The sequence below is a fragment of the Syzygium oleosum genome, unplaced genomic scaffold, assembly GCF_021117445.2.
Source record: "Syzygium oleosum isolate NSW1041296 unplaced genomic scaffold, Sole_v2.1 Sole_v2.30, whole genome shotgun sequence".
NCBI classification, from domain to species: domain Eukaryota; kingdom Viridiplantae; phylum Streptophyta; class Magnoliopsida; order Myrtales; family Myrtaceae; genus Syzygium; species Syzygium oleosum.
The window spans coordinates 23,123-39,226 of NW_026607514.1; the positions used below are offsets into that span (position 1 = coordinate 23,123).

Below are 16,104 nucleotides of genomic sequence, written 5' to 3' on the forward strand. Positions count from 1 at the left end.
TGTATCATAAAATTTGACAAGTTTTCCTGTGTTTTGGATTAAAATGAATTTCGTAGGCTTCCGTTTCAAAAGAGTTTTGCAATTGAAGGAGCAAAGTGATTTCTGATTGAAAGCATAGGGCCCATTCTAATTACCGGCACATGGATGGAAAGTAGCAAAGTACAATGATTTGGGCCCAATATGAAAGCACCATCACACCACACTTACAGGAGTTATTATTGCATACAACAAGCTCGTGAGCTCAGTTTTAAGTGAGCTAACGCATCATGTGGACCCCATCATATCTAACGGCTCACATGAACTGAATGCTTGCGATTTTAACACTCCTCAGAGGCAAAAGTACAAACGAATAAGCATTGACCCAATTTACAAATTACATATGGGAAAATAATTGAGTTAAATAAATGGATGTGAATCAAATAAAGAGCAAAGATCTTATTATCATAGTTTATAATTCATTTCATGAAAGCAACGTCGACATCTAAAAACGTAAAAGAATTCGTGTTTAGGTGAAGCATTGACTTTATTGTGTTTTTGTGTAATCGATATTTTAAAGTGGATCTTATTAACAAGTGCCTCAAGAGCACTAACTAAAGCTACTAAAAAAATAGTACTCAATAGACATGATACACTTTGGAAATCGAGCAATAATACATTTAGAAAAACTTACGTGCTTCAAATAGAGATATTTATGTTTTCAAGGTGCAATTTACGGCCCTTACAACACCCTTTAACACGTTCTTTTGATCCGAATTACTCTAAATTAAATATACTTAATAAGTACGAAAAAATTATCGTAACAATAGGACATTTTGATTAATTGAGAATAATGCCAGGAAGTTGGAGAAATAGATGCTCCCCCATTTAAAAATCAGTTGTAAGTCAGCCATCAGACTTATTAAACATATTGTCTTAGCTTTCAACTTTCAAAGTCACAAGAGCATTAAATACTAATTGATGAGCACGAATGCAACTAGTTTTGTTTAAACACTTCCATCATCCTCATCGTTGTCGTCGCCGTTGTCGCCTTTGAGTAAGAGAGTAAAAAAAATGGCACTTCGAGGCTATAACAGCTAAACCCTAATCAACTTAGATGAGAGTCCCGGTTAAAACCAATTTATTAACTTGTACTCGTCTCTATTCATACATCGTCACAGGACTTAAGGATGTGTTTTAGATGCCTTCTCCATTAAACTTGTCCAATGTTTGTGATGCTGCTTGCCCATAGTAAAGAAGAAACAAGAAAAGTGGATGAATAGACAAACCAGACACATCCTAGATATTGGCAAATTGGCACACGATGAACAAAAACAGATAAAATAGTTTAATGTGGGGGGGGACGATGTGTTTGTTAACAATATCTGGTGGTGTCTGGAGTGTAAGGACATGTGCAGGTTGCAGGGAAGCAGAAAAGCATAGTCTGCAGGTACTGTGAAATTGAACAAACGAAAGCAAATGGGTTCGTACTTGCTTCCATGCATCCCTAATTTGATTTTATTTTGCCGAAAAAACCTCTTGTATCGCATCTACGTACATATCGAGTACATACACACTGTGTGTATAAATAGCATATTTAATAGACTTCGAGCGAGATTTAACAGAACTATTTTTATATTTTATTCATACAAAGTGTTAAAATAGTAAGTTCAATGTTGTTGTGAAGACCCTATTTCCCATTCTCTTAAGCCAGATCGAGAACAAGCGCGCATATATAATATCGAATCGGACTTGCCTGTGAACAAGAGTTTAATAAGCACGCTTAATATAAGTTAAGAATGCGAGTGGCTCATGTAATAGAGCGCTTCGTTTGTTTTGCGAAAATTTGATGATTTAGAAAACATTTTCCTAAAAATTATCAACTACAAAAACAAACGACCAAAAATAAAATTCATCATCCACAAAAATATTCAGGCATAAAATTTGTTGATAGTGAGATAATTTTTATTGGCTAATTATTTCGAAGCAAGACATAAACGATTTTTCTTAAGAAAATATTTTTTTAAATCATTTATTTTTAGTAAAATTAATACACAATGTGTTGGAAAGACGGTGGATGTATCATGTATTGAATTTATATACAAATCCGTATATTAATATGTTTTGAATTTACCATTAATTAATTAATTTGATTTTGCATTAAACTACGTGAGTACACATATCCTATCCCACCTCTCTATGGCATTTATTTATGTTATCCTCTTTTTGTCTGTTTTTTTCCTTATTTAGAGCTTTCGATATAGACTTCTCTGAAACGTTGTACTGAACTTGCATGGATTCCTTATCCTTCCAGGTGTCGTCGTGCGTTGTTTTGGACTTGCAACCCCACAGACGAATGTGTTCAGTCATGCCAGCTAGTGACTAGTATATATTGTAAATGCTATGGACATGGTTTGAATAGATTAGTCTCTGGAGTGAGAGACCAGTTGTGCACGAGTTTCAAAGCTCTACTCACGCGGGCCAACCCCAAGTAGTTGGAGACTAGCCGTTTGACAAACCTTTTGATTGTAGATGAAATTGGTAGAGCCCAGCGACCGGCTTTATATAATGGCGACGTGCTGAAGGTTAACCCGACCTTCGCTCGTTGGCGACACTACTACCAAAACCAATCGTATCATAGTGTGATTTCCTTTCTTGGCAGAGATATATGTATTGTATTGTGTTCTCGCAAGGTATCGATAGTACACTCGCGATTTTGTGAAACTACCGTCATTTCAATGGTTTTGCGAATGCCACGTCATTAGCTGATTTAGTGTACATTTATTCACTATGAGCCAATTATAAATTGGCATGTATGTATTGACGTGGAATTAGGAAAAAAAAAAAAAGAAGTTAATCTCTATCCATCTGTCTCTTCCTCCTTCATCTGCAATGGCAACCACCTTGAGCCCGCAATGGTGGAGTCGCCATGGCTTGCCGTTAAGCCTCATGGCCATGGACGAGCTCCAAATCTGGAAGTTCGCAGTCTTCATGCTCAACTCCATCAAGGGTCTTCGCTAGATCTGGAAATTCTCCATCGTGCTTGATGGTCCATGGCCGGTGCCTCTAGATGTAGCTTAGACGTGACCATGCTCCAGATCTGTCACGACCAAGGCTCCAGATTCGACCGCGGCCATGGCTCCAAGGTTTGCCACAACCATGGCTCGAGATTGATCACGACCGCACTACATGAAAGGGAACTCGCTAGCGGAGTCAGAAGAGGGAACTCGCTAGAGGGAACTCGAAGGCAGTACATTGGAAGGGGACACCAGGGAGAAAGATTTCATGACTGATGGAGGCGGAGGGAGTGAATTCGCTACGATGGCCATGGTGAGATGACAGGTGTCGAAGATGGAGGTTACATAACCTTGAGCGGTGGATGGAGACAGTGGATACGGCTGAGTAGGGCGGTTGATTTTCAAGTGGACGGAGAGGTGGCGGCTGTGATGGAAATGAAAGAGAGAAAATCCGTATTTTCAATTTTTTTATTCAAGATATATGTCAATTTTCAATTGCACCACCCGCATTAACCCTTGCTATGTCAACCGCTTGCATGGTAATCTCCAAAAACCGAATATTTTTCGTAGGCTGGACTTTGGACTCAAATCAAGCGTGAAAATATGTAATAGGGGAAGAAAAGCTTCCCGAAAGATTCAAACTCAAAACTTTGCTCGGATATCATGTGAAATTTGAATAATCACATCTAAATGTTCTAAAAACATAACTATTAGGCGAACGCCTTCTGCTTCAATATTTAAATATTCTAACATACATCGATCCTCTAATAACGAAAATCTCATCCTTGCCTATATCTTGACTTGTACTTCACTCGATCGACAAGAATCCTTTTGCCTCATTGCATCCTTAGCTATTTCAAGTTTAAATGCGTGAGAGGCTTAATATGCTTTTTTTCATCTCAATCTTTGATACACAAGATGAGCTAAACTTATTCCAAATTTCATTTATTGAATTAATCATCGAAGAGGGCATTTTCACTATGAAATGTGTGAGATCATGCTACTTTCTTGGATGGGCAACAGCAAGTTGGAGGGTCTCGTTTGATGCGACAATCGGGGAGCAGGTTGACGCCACCTCGTTGTGCCACTCTCATCTCTCTCTCTCCTCTCAATATTATCTTCTTTTCAGTCACGTGGGATGCTGAGATTGAGGCCACACAAAAGATCGCTTCAAATCCTTTCCTCTAATGGCAACATCCCACGTTGTGAGAGAGAGAGAGAGAGAGAGAGAGAGTCCCAAGTGGTTGAAATGCTTAACTGGGCAATAGCTAACTAATCAACTTGGCATATATTATTGTCTAGGGATTGGAAATTTGGTGTGTTTCCTTGAATATGTGTCGAGGGCCCTCGTCCCCTCTCTCCTCTCCCGCTCCACACCTGAATTAGATGTAGGGTGGCCTCGGCTTAGAAGGCTACATTCGATTCGGAATAGATTTGTGAAAAGTTAAATCTATCCTACTTTCACAATTTTGAGAGAAATTGACAGACTCACTGATATAGATAAAGTAATGATTGACGGTGAGGCTTCTTTCGTAAGGTGGGCATGGCTCTTCCTTTCTCTTCCTATTCCAATAAACAAAGGAAGAGAGTTGGTACTCTCCCTCAAGAGGTTTATTTAATAAATAAGTTATTCTTCGCTTCTGGCAGACTAGTACGTGTGTGTTTATCTTGCACTTTATGGAATAGCCAACTCGAGACGATGGACAATTTGGGTGGGGGCCCTAACCCGACACACATATATATTGTGGATTTACTCGTACGTCATAGAGGGTCATATTCCTCCAACACGCCTCCGATTGATGGATCCTAAACATGAACATCACTTTGAGTTAAGTTTGTGTGCGGTAATATTTGTATTTATAACTTGCCATTTGATATGTGGTGGGGGGAATTTTCCTTTAATCAGGATGGGAGAAAAGCACACCGCAAACATAAAATTTGAAGATAATCATTGGTTACAAAAGATAAGAAGGTTAACTAGAAAATAGGTAGTACGTGACAACACCACAATGATAATAAAATCTGAACTTCTTCGTAAACCATGTATCATAAGACAAGCTCTATGTCGAGACAAATATTTAAGATAGACATGCCTTGCTAATATAGTTTCCATAATGACTTGATGTTTAGATAAACATGCCAAGTAGGTAAGAGATACTTACATAAACATGCAAGAGTTTGGATTACCAATTTTTTTTTAATTGGATTGACTTTAAAAGTATTGCTACCATTATAAAAAAATATAGAAAATAGAAAATTTGACTATAGAAAATCCTTTCTCTAACCCTTCCCCTCTGTGTACAATAGTGGAGCAAGAGAGACAAAATATCTCTTCCTCTTACTTAAGTTTAATGACTTAATCATCATCTCTAAACTTCTTTCTCTTCTCTTTAATTATTGCTCCTATCGGTCGCCGTCCTACTTTATGTGACACCATCTTTCCTGGGTCCTCCTGTATCAAACGAGGGATTTGGGTGTCTGCTAGCTACCCATGAAAAAGTCAAGGATGGCCTTGGGTTTAGTGCCTGAGCCGGAGGCAGTAATGAGAATTCTGCAGCCTTAATCAAGGGGGAGAGCAAAATCTCTAAAAAGATTATGAGATTAAATATGATTTTTGTATAGATTGTGATCAATTAAAACGTGAAAAAGTGATAATGAATTCTTGGAAAGTGCAGGGGATGGTTGACCCATGATTGGTCCTACTAGCCATTTTATGACTTCTTGACCGATATCCAATCCCCCTTCTCTCTTTATATTTATTATATTATATTTATTCATTTTATACATTTACACTTTCTCCTTTACATGTCCAAGAAGATCAAAGAACTGGCCTTTTTAAAGAAAAAATTTAAACCCTACAAGAATGAAGGAAAAAGTATACTAACTTCCAGGCGGATATTTACGATAAGATTATAACTTCTAGACATCGAAAAAGGTAATCGAAACAATGATAAGTTTCACTTGTTTCAAACAATGTATAGATATTGAAAAGGTTAACTTTTCCCGTTCCCCAAAGCATGTATATCGAATAAAAAATATATATTTTGGAACAAAAATATTAACAAAATATAATGAGGACTACTTTTGACAAAAATGCAAATCCTCTCTAAAATCCTGTGATGCTGAGCAAGTCAAGGACTCCCATTATAATGATTCAAAAAGTCAAGCATATGAAGTTCGCTAGAAAGAAAGGGGCTACCCCACACAATATGAGTAAAGTAAAGCGAATGGAAGAAAGATATGATTCCCCTGTTTTCCATTATGAGACCAATGAAATCCGAGCCCCAAGATAACATTATCATGTACGGTGATTACATCACGTGGCGTGTTGATTAAGCATCCATGAACATTCTTATTCATTGTGATCTTCAAACATGTATCCGACCGGTCAAAAATAACATGTATCCAAAACAATCACACTCGATTACTTTAAGTGACACCACATCAACATATAAGGCGATAAACATAAGAGTTGCAAATACAGTCTCTTGAGCGAATACGATGTCCAGACCACACACTTAAGAAAAGGGGCGGTTTTCAACGAGCCTCACAGAAAAAAAAACAAAAAACAAAAAAAGAGAGAGGAAAAACCATGAAATACTTTTTAAACTTACTTAAGCAATCATATCGTCCCACGAGCTGATATTAAATTTTTTTCCAGGGTAATAGAGTGATATGAATTTTGGTTTTATTGAGTAATGCATCAAAAGTTGATATTACATCAATCCAAACATACTAATAACCGAGCTGGTGTGGCTCTTATGTTATATTGTGAAGTGTCATGCTTACAAAAGCAAAAATGTCATTTTTCAAAACATCGATTATATGTGTCATAGGAATAATTAATATACTGAAAATTATATTTAACAAGTATAGTAAGGAGGCTGCCCAACAAATTCCTTTTGCAAAATATCTTTTTTTGTGATTCTATAATTATTTATTCTATGTATTTTTCCCTTGAAATTTAGATCAAAAAATCCTTATGCTGCTGCAGCAGCAGCAGCAGCAAGTCACTGTTGACCGAAGTTAAAAGCCAAAAAGGCACGAACTTTAGTGTTTCCTCGGCAATCTCTCCTCTTCTTGCAGCTCTGCAAATATTTCGCCTTCTTCCACGTCCATTTGGCCCGTTCATGATCTCCAAACCTCTACGATTCTCTCCCTTCGTCTTCGACAGTCTTTTCAGTGCATGTGGATCAGTGTTGCTTGTGGTTCGACTACTTCGAGGGGGGCTTCAAAGTTCGTTCCCTTGCAATCATATGCATGCGATTCTGGTGTTCTCACCTTGCTCATTTGTGGAAGGATGGGATTTTTTTGCGGTTTTCTATGAGCTGCGTGATCCTCCATAATCTATGAAGATTTATTTCTTCTGGGTAATCTAAGTTTTGGTACAATAAAGTGCAAAGGATCTCACTTTCCTCCAAGAAAGTACTCAACTCCGAGTCGGGTTTTTTTTTTTTTGGAGAGCGTCCTTTGGAAGCATTAAATAATTGTTTTGACCAAAAACTTTATATTTCTTTGATTGTGCTTATTAAACTACATTAAACATTGTAAACGTATTGATAACGACTTCACTGCAATTTTTGTGACTATAAAAGGAGGGCTCTTTGTTTATTTGCTAATTTCTCTCCTCCTGGAGTTGCCTTGAAGTGGGGTTTTGCTCAAGCAGAGAAAAAGTTTGAGCACTTGTGGACTTTGTGTTTCCGGGTTCTTCAGGATTGGCCTCTTTATGTTTGTTCCTTGATGCATATTTTGAGGACATAGCAGTGGTTCCAGCTCTTGCAAAATGCCATTGTTTGAGCTATATAGGAGGGCTCAAGAGAAGCTCAAAGCAAGCCAAGACAAGGGCCAATCATGTTTAGCAGATCTGTCATTCATGTAAGTTATATTTATCCCGTACTTTATTGGAAAATTCAGCTTGTGTGAGTTATTGTTCCGAGTTCATCTATTAATGATGAATCCGACTATGGCGCAATTTGTGTGTTATATGCAGACCAGAGGATGAGTTTGTTGAGCTTATATGGGAAAATGGTCAGGCCGTGATGCAAGGACAGTCCAGTAGACCCAAAAAGAGCCAATCTAGTTTTGGTTTACCGTCTGAACTCAGTTCTCATAGTCCTTGGATTAGCGATAAAGATGTGGGCAATGGCGCTGCTTCAAATTCTAAAAAGTTTGAGGCAGAGCTGGACTCTGGGTTGAGTGAATTCCCAATGTCCTCACCGCCCAGCGAAATGTGTTTGACCCATGATGAGGATATTGTGCCCTGGTTTAGTTGTCCCATCAATGAGCCTTTACGAAATGATTACAGCTCTGATTTCCTTCCGGAATTGTCGGGTGTCCCAGTAAATGAGCTTTCCAATCTGTATGGTTTTGATTCAACCCAAAAGAGTAACAATAAAGAGGTTGGTCCAGAGCGTGTGAACAGTGCCAAGGTTCCTTCTGCTGCAGACGTTGAGATAACTGGAACGGGAATGAATACAGCATTGCCATCTCTTCAGCAAGGAGTCATGGATACTATCGGCTCTAGTAAATGCGGTATCACCTACAATTCTACTTTTGGAGACTTTAGTCGGTTACCGAGATTAGCAGTCGGATCTACAAGTGAAAAAGGTCAAGCTAAGGACGCAACACTGTCTGCCAAAAATTCTAATTTTATCCACTTCTCTCATTTTGCAAGAGTAGCCGCTCCTTCCCACGCCAATATAGAGAATAATGCCAGAGCCAGTAGCTCGGGTTCATCGATCTTGGAGAGAGCTGCCTGCAAAGAAAAGTGTTTTTCAGCTAATGAAAGCATTACTGCTGATAATCTGGCGAGCAACTTGAGTGTTTGTCCAAGGACGGAAGCAAGTTCAAATTGCCAAGTCCAAAGGGAGCAACTGATGGTTACCTCGAAGCCCTTGATTTGCCAAGAAGATGCTTTGAAAAATGATAAAAGTGCTGATCAAAGTTGTTGTGCGAGTTCAAGTAAAGGATCACCAGATAATGAGAAGACGACAGAGCTTGCAGCTGCTTCTTCCTCTGTTTGTTCAGGAAACAGTGCGGAGAGAGCTTCAGATGCTCCACCATGCAGTTTAAAGAGGAAATGTCCTAGCACCAACAATTCTGAAGCCCTTGCTGAAGTTAGTCTAATGTTTCTACCTATTTCATTCTGAGGTGTCTTCATGAATCTAATCTTCCATTTTCTAACAAAAATTGTAATTACGTGCAGGATGTTGATGAAGATTCCGTTGGCATGAAAAAAGCAGCAGCAGCAGCTGCTCGCAGTACAAGTTCCAAGAGAAGCCGAGCAGCCGAAGTACATAATTTATCTGAAAGGGTATGGATGTACCTTGCATTCAATAATTGTATCATATATATATGGTTTCTCCTTTTTGTCATTATATTATCAGTTCTTGTCATATGAAGTTGCTTTTCACCCTATCATAGTCTGATGGAAATTCATTTGCCTGCCCCATCATAAACAGAGAAGGAGGGACAGGATCAACGAGAAGATGCGTGCATTGCAAGAACTTATACCAAATTGCAATAAGGTTGATAATTTGTGCTTGATTGTCTTGCTTCATGACTTCTCCTCTCCTCCCCTTCCCCAGCAACACTCCCCCTCCCTTCCCCAAAAAAAAAAAAAAAAAGCTTTGCACTTTTTTCGTGACCTTTCAAGATAAGTTTCACTATTTGACATTAAACTTTAATTGAAGCTGTTTGGCATTGTATAAGTAGAATTTGTAACTAAATGTTGTTTTTGATGTCAAGTTGAACATCAAGCATAAACCGTCAATCAAAATCTGCCACTCCTTGCTTGGAGTGTCGATATTCATTATGCAACACTCAATCCTCCGCGCATGAGCTAGGTGCAATTCAAACATTTAGACTTCTGTTAAGGGAATCATTTACTACTTGACAGTCTAACACATTTATTTTGCTGATTCTGTTAATTTGCTATTGCAAGGTGGACAAAGCATCAATGCTTGATGAGGCCATTGAGTATCTGAAGACGCTTCAACTCCAAGTTCAGGTACACCAGCCTCCTCTCTTTTTCTCTGTAAAATAAGGAACAATAAAAATGATTGTTTGACCTTTTTGTAGACAAACTAGACCTTTCCTAAGGTGCATTTTCTGTCCATTTCCCCTCTTTCACCAGATGATGTCATTGGCAAATGGCTTGTACATGCCGCCAATGATGTTTCCGACAGGAATTCAGCGAATTCATCCACCACAGATGGCTCAATTTTCGCCGATGGGTATCGGGATGGGTTTGGGTATGGGCATGGGCATGGTTGGTGTAAATTGTGGAACACATGTCCCTGTGCCTCATGTGTCTGCCTCAACCGCTTTGCACAGTACGGCTGCGCCAAACTTTCCATTGATGGGTCTTCCTGGTCAAGGACTTCCTATGTCGATGCCATGTCTGTCGTCCTTAATTCCATTCCCAGGAGTGCCTCCTCTAAAGCCAGGAACAGGGCCAAATACCTCTGCCTTTGTAGGGCCTGGTACTATGGAAAATACGGATGCAGCCATCACTTCTAGTCTAAAGGAATCGATGCAGAATGTCAATAGTGCCAGTTCCGTGACAAATCATACATCCACTCAGGTTCGTTGGTGTCTACTTACTTGGGGTATTCAATAGGATGCTGAGTTTATGCGTTATAGGGATGTGGGTGTACCATTGATGAGGTTCACTAATTACCATGTTCATTGATGGGGTTACACCATAAACAATAATGTTTTGTAAGGAGACGCTAGTAAAATAGTCTTGAAATTAGCAAAATGCAATAAGCTTACCTCTTATTGATTCCCAAGTGCATGAAGTAGTATGATACACAATTATTAGCCTCTAAAAGTTTCTTCCTTATTCTAGTTCCAAGCAAGAAATGGCGATTTTCAAAAGTCTGCATCAGTGCAAAATACTTGTCCAGACTCTGATATCAATGTAGGTGGGGTTGCTGATTCTGTTAACCGAAACAGCACTAGACTGGTTAGAGAAGATTGTGGGTAAGTATCAGGTGATATTTTTAACTTCGAAGAATTATCATCTTTGTTTATGGGCTGAAGCGAGAAATAATTGAACTTGATGTTTTGTATGCAGTTCATGATTGGACCTTGACAGGGAGGTATTTGTTTGCTTGAGTACCACCATCAGAGATTCCCTCTTTTGCCTTCTCTGCAACTTCTGTTACACATCTGGAAATCCTCGTCTGAGTCAACGAGGTTAAAATTTTACAATGACCGGTTGAATTAGGTGTTGTTCAACTAGCCATAGCACAGATTTTGGTTGGCGGAGGAAGCTTAGTTTACTGTTGACTCTTAGATTTGTCTTACATAACAAATTAAGCATGATTTGTTAATCTGATGTAAGAATAGAATAAAGAAATGTTTTCTCAATCACCGTAAATGAAATGTGTTTTTGCAAGTGCAAGTCTCCTCTCTTACGCTATACTTAACAAATAGCAAATCTTGACGACTTGATCTTGTATGTAAAGTACTAAGATACTTGGCTGCTTCTGCAATGACTGATTATGACTTGCCCTCGGAGCATCGTCGTTCTGGCATTTTAGCATCTCAATTAGAGTTAGTGAGCTAATTTAGTGTTACCTGAGTCTTAAGTTCTTGTTCACGCATGGTGCTCTTTGGCTTGAACTCTCGATAAATTTGAATCAATACTATTTGCATTGGCTTCCTAGTGTTTCCAAAGAGTTATTTTGCGATTTTGCCTATACACAGAGTAGATCTGTTCTCCTGCTGATGATGATATCCTCAGCAGTTGGCACTTGGCAATTTCAACAATGTGGAAGTAAATGTCAGAAATCTTAGCTCCTGAGTCCTAACATACGGAGTTGTACAGTGAAGCGAGCAAAGCTCGTCCAACAGATGTTGTGTCTGATCGTTTTGATCATGCATGGTTAATTATCATGGTGCCTTGAATCATAAAATCTCGAGGCATTTTGGTTTCCATTGTCCTAATTTCGGAAAACCATAGCATGGCAACATTTCAAGTTGCGGAAATCTTACTGGACTAGCAAAATGCCCAGAAAGCTCTTTACAGGGTTTTGACTCTTTGTGTGGTCTAGGTGAGCAAGAATACCTCGTGGACTAGTCCCGACCATTTTAAAGCAAGTGAGAATATCTAGCCGATGCTGCATGATGGAGCTAATATGTTTGTCATGGCCTGTGATGCTCTCTTCTTCTCTGTGACTGCTACCACTCTGAAATAAACGTCTTAAGAAGACATCAAATGCAGGAAATGGCTTTCATCCACATCAAATATGTCAGGATTGAGCAAAATACTGTCATAGCTAGAATTGAAAAGGAACTAGATGATTGCTCTATTCATCATCTTGAAATTCGGTTATGTTGCCTACAAGAGAGGTTTAAGCGCAGCGATTCATACTGCGGTGTCAGAAGTACATAAATAAACAACTACAACAAAGTCCTAGATACAGTCATAAACATCATGGTAAAGCAAAGAAAAAGTGTGAATGATAAATTTATTATATAAACTAAGCGAGAACTAGAGGTCTCCGTGGTGTTTAGAGATATGTATTGAGACGAAGAAGAGTTGGCATTACTTACTTGTCCCAAAGAATTTCTCATCTGAATTTGCTCAATGTCTTTTAACTTTTAGTGTGTTAATCAAGCCATTCTCCAATAAGAGCAGGACACAAGGTTCATAAGAAAAGTGGCTTTGCTTTTCCAAGGGGTCACTCTAGAGCTTCATTTGAGCATCTGAAACAGTGAAATTAAGGGCAAACGCTTGCTCCCAAGACCCAAGAAAAAGCAATTACTTAAGTGTTGCAGGAAAAGTTGACCGTCACTTCCCACTACAAACCAAAAGTGAGGTGGCAATTATGTAAAGATAGGGGGACAAGGGAGCACTTCAACCAGGCAAAGCTTGTTGATAATTGATGTGATTTGAAAAAGGATGGAAAGACTTCTTATCATGTTGCCTTCTTAATAAAGTCAATTTGTACTGTGATTTGGGGCCTTCCTTGTCCTTTGCCACTTGACAAGAACCAAAACCACCCATTTAAAGCCCTCCTTCTTTGCATAAGATCACTGCTGCTAAAACTCATTAGAATGCTCAATACAGGAATTAAGTGGAGATTGAACAGCAGTTTTTATCTAAACATCATTGCTCTGGAGATCTTAAGCTTCTATAAATGGTAAGAAAAGTCACGATAACGATGGCCATGCTGCCATCATTATTGCTCTTTGGTCTTGACAAGACAAAACGATTAACAATTTTCTTGTGATTTTGAATAGCAAAGCATCCATGTGCTTATGTTTCCAAATACTGTTAAATGGGCCAATTAAGAAGGATGACTCAGCATTCAGGACCATCATCTCGAACGTGACCCTCATTTATTTTGAAAATGCCTAGTACACCAATGTTGTCCATCTTCTTAGCCAAATAATGATTGTTGAAAGGGATAAAAAGGCACCATAGACCTATATTTAGCAATTAACTTCTTATCTGCACTATGTATAGGGTGAAGTATCTGATTCATATGTAAATAATATTAAATACTGGATGTGATTCTACTAGGGATAGTGATATCTGCTCTATGTAAGAATGGCGATGTGCTGCCTACAATGCCACTGTCGTAAGCTTTCTTGTCGATTAGTTGTCTCGATGTGCACTCGAGAAGTGTTAGGAAATTGATGACTCGTAAGGGTAGGAAATTTTTGTTCAAAGACATGTAGATTATGTCCCCCTCTTATTCAAATGACAATTTGATTGTGAAGCAGGTTCAAGTCTTTCCTTTCATTGATATCAAAAGCATGGGTTTATTCCCCATCATAACTAACCATCACAACTGGCCTCTAATTTGCTTCACCAAGATCGTATCCATTACACTTTCGCGAAAAAGTATGATGGATGGCCCGAAAAAAGATATCAGAATCTACATCTCTCTGTGGTTCTTCGTGCATAAGAGCATATTGCAAAGTAACACCAGAAAAATGCCTCTAAAGTTCATCTTTATATCTCAAGATAGCAGTCAGCAGCGGTGACAGCAAGATCCACAAGTTGTAAAAATAGTCTGCATAAGTGACTGAACCCAGAGTTGGAAATCGAAGTAACAAGAGCAACATGTATTGGTGCGTGCAGGTGATGATGAGATCAGAAGATGGTTGCCCAGTTCTGACAATGAATATCTACGCTTATTCCAAGCATTAAAGCTGTAAAACACTTCACCTTTCAGAGAATTCCGCACCGACTTAACTAAGTGAATTGACAGATTAACCATCAATAAAGTTGACTTATTATTCAAATTATTAACCTAGATTGGAAGGGGAGCGACAAGGTCACGGCAGTTAACTTTTTGCAACAGCAACCACTCTTCTCATAAGCACGATGGATATCTGGACTTACTTTCATTTTTAAATGTAAGTCAAATTGTTAAAGCGTTTGTCTCAATTGGGAAATTAGCAAAGGTCACGGAAGCTTCATGTCTGGAAGTACAATGAACAAACTGACAGGCCAGTGATTAATGTAATTGGTACTAGTATTTCAATGTATATAATAATGGAGGTGTGAAACTTCTCACCAAACTCCACCCCGTTTTAACGATTTCTTGGCTTCTTCTCTCCTCTGGCCGTGGAGAGCACTCTCATCCATGATAGTAATGTCAGTAATGATTTTGTACAGCTTCAATCCCAGAAGATACAGTTAAACATAACATAGCAGCTGTTGCTTCTCATTTATTTCCTAGAACTGCCACGCCTTTGAACACATTGTGTGCAATGTTTAAGATAAACTCTGTAGAGAAGGTAAAAATTTGTACTAAATGTCATAACCAGTTCTTACCGCGATCATGATGTCAAGACAAGCGAAGAGGAAAAAAGTAGTTAGTGCAAAGTTATAGTTACGGAATTTGATTTATTTCTCCTTGCTTTTGAGAACATGCAAAAGGGAATAATGTATTTGCCTTTCATAGTTATGACATGACTTCAGTTCTTAAACTGCACATACAGTTAACTTCATTTTATAGTTGCACTTGTCACGTACAGTACAACATGTTCTGGATCTGCTAAACAAGTTTCTTCTCGAATACTTTGATAAATGAGCTGTTTTAGCCTAGTCTTGCTGAATCACCCAACCTCTCAGGCCTAAGCAGAATTTAAAATCAGAGTTCTCTGAAAATACTCTTAACTCGAGAGGAAATTTGCCAGAGAGAAACCAAAAGAGGCTATTTCTGGTTTTTGTGTTTTTCTATCCCTCAAAGTTTATTTGAGTCATTAGTTGTTTTTGGAATGAAAATCAATCTGTAACTTCACTGTTTCATCTCTTGTTATCATTATTATCAAAACAGTTACAATTGACCCTTGCATTTCTTGAATGGACAATTCTATATCAGGCTATCACTGTGCATTCTTTAAACTCTTGCAACTTTATGAGAGAGTAAGATATGTCCCAATTCTCCTATTCTACCATGTCTCTAACACGTTGAGAGTACTTCTGCTTTTGGACCTATTATGGAACTTCAGGAAGTGTTCACGATATTCGTAAATTTTCTGAAAGAGCCACAAGGAATGAGGTTTAGTCGTATTTGACTGGTATCTGGTTCAGAAATAGGTCCTAAAAGAAGGGGTCTATTGATTGTATCCGTTTTGTCCTTCAAAAGAGACAAAGAATGCTTCAAGCATCTGCTGATACAATTAGATAACTTGCTTGTTAATACGCCATACATGTTTCCCTAATTAGAATTCATGGAGCGAATGAATTTCACAATTACCAGTTACCATCGCGTTCCGATTTGCAGCATTTCTTTAGCAAGGCTACAAGCAATCTTTGTGATTACACATATCCTTAGTCAAATGATAATATCTATCCAGTAGGCCCGCTAAGTTGACACATTCATTGAGACTAAAACCTCTGATGGGACTCATGCAGGTCATATAGTACCTGAATCTGGACCGTCTATCGACGATGCTGTCTGCCCCATGATGCTGATGTGGAGCTCACACGCATCTTCATTAGGCAACAAATGCCCGCAAAGCTGATTTGTTATTTGTTGAAATCTTAGCCCCTAAAAAAGATGAAAGAAAGAAAGAAAGAAGAAAAAAACAATTCTTGTTTCCAGTAAGCTATTTATAAATTCAACTAGTTTATGACGTT

The 16,104-nt window shown here is 38.5% G+C and overlaps 1 protein-coding gene across 1 annotated transcript; it reads left to right on the forward strand.

Annotated features, from left to right (window-relative positions):
- The first annotated feature begins 7,004 nt into the window (after positions 1-7,004).
- Positions 7,005-11,397, forward strand: LOC115678141 (transcription factor PIF3-like). Its single transcript, XM_030601456.2, has 8 exons — positions 7,005-7,868; positions 7,984-9,109; positions 9,199-9,306; positions 9,455-9,520; positions 9,937-10,002; positions 10,129-10,578; positions 10,846-10,979; positions 11,074-11,397. The coding sequence occupies exons 1-8, from the start codon at positions 7,777-7,779 to the stop codon at positions 11,078-11,080; spliced, it is 2,049 nt and encodes a 682-aa protein (XP_030457316.1). The 5' UTR covers positions 7,005-7,776; the 3' UTR covers positions 11,081-11,397.
- Positions 11,398-16,104: the final 4,707 nt, after the last annotated feature.

Excerpts from the sequence above, each read along its gene's own strand:
- LOC115678141 (XM_030601456.2), top strand. The coding sequence starts at position 7,777 with ATGCCATTGTTTGAGCTATATAGGAGGGCTCAAGAGAAGCTCAAAGCA. Across the intron at positions 9,307-9,454 it reads TACATAATTTATCTGAAAGG|AGAAGGAGGGACAGGATCAA; the intron begins GTATGGATGTAC and ends CATCATAAACAG. Across the intron at positions 9,521-9,936 it reads TTATACCAAATTGCAATAAG|GTGGACAAAGCATCAATGCT; the intron begins GTTGATAATTTG and ends TGCTATTGCAAG.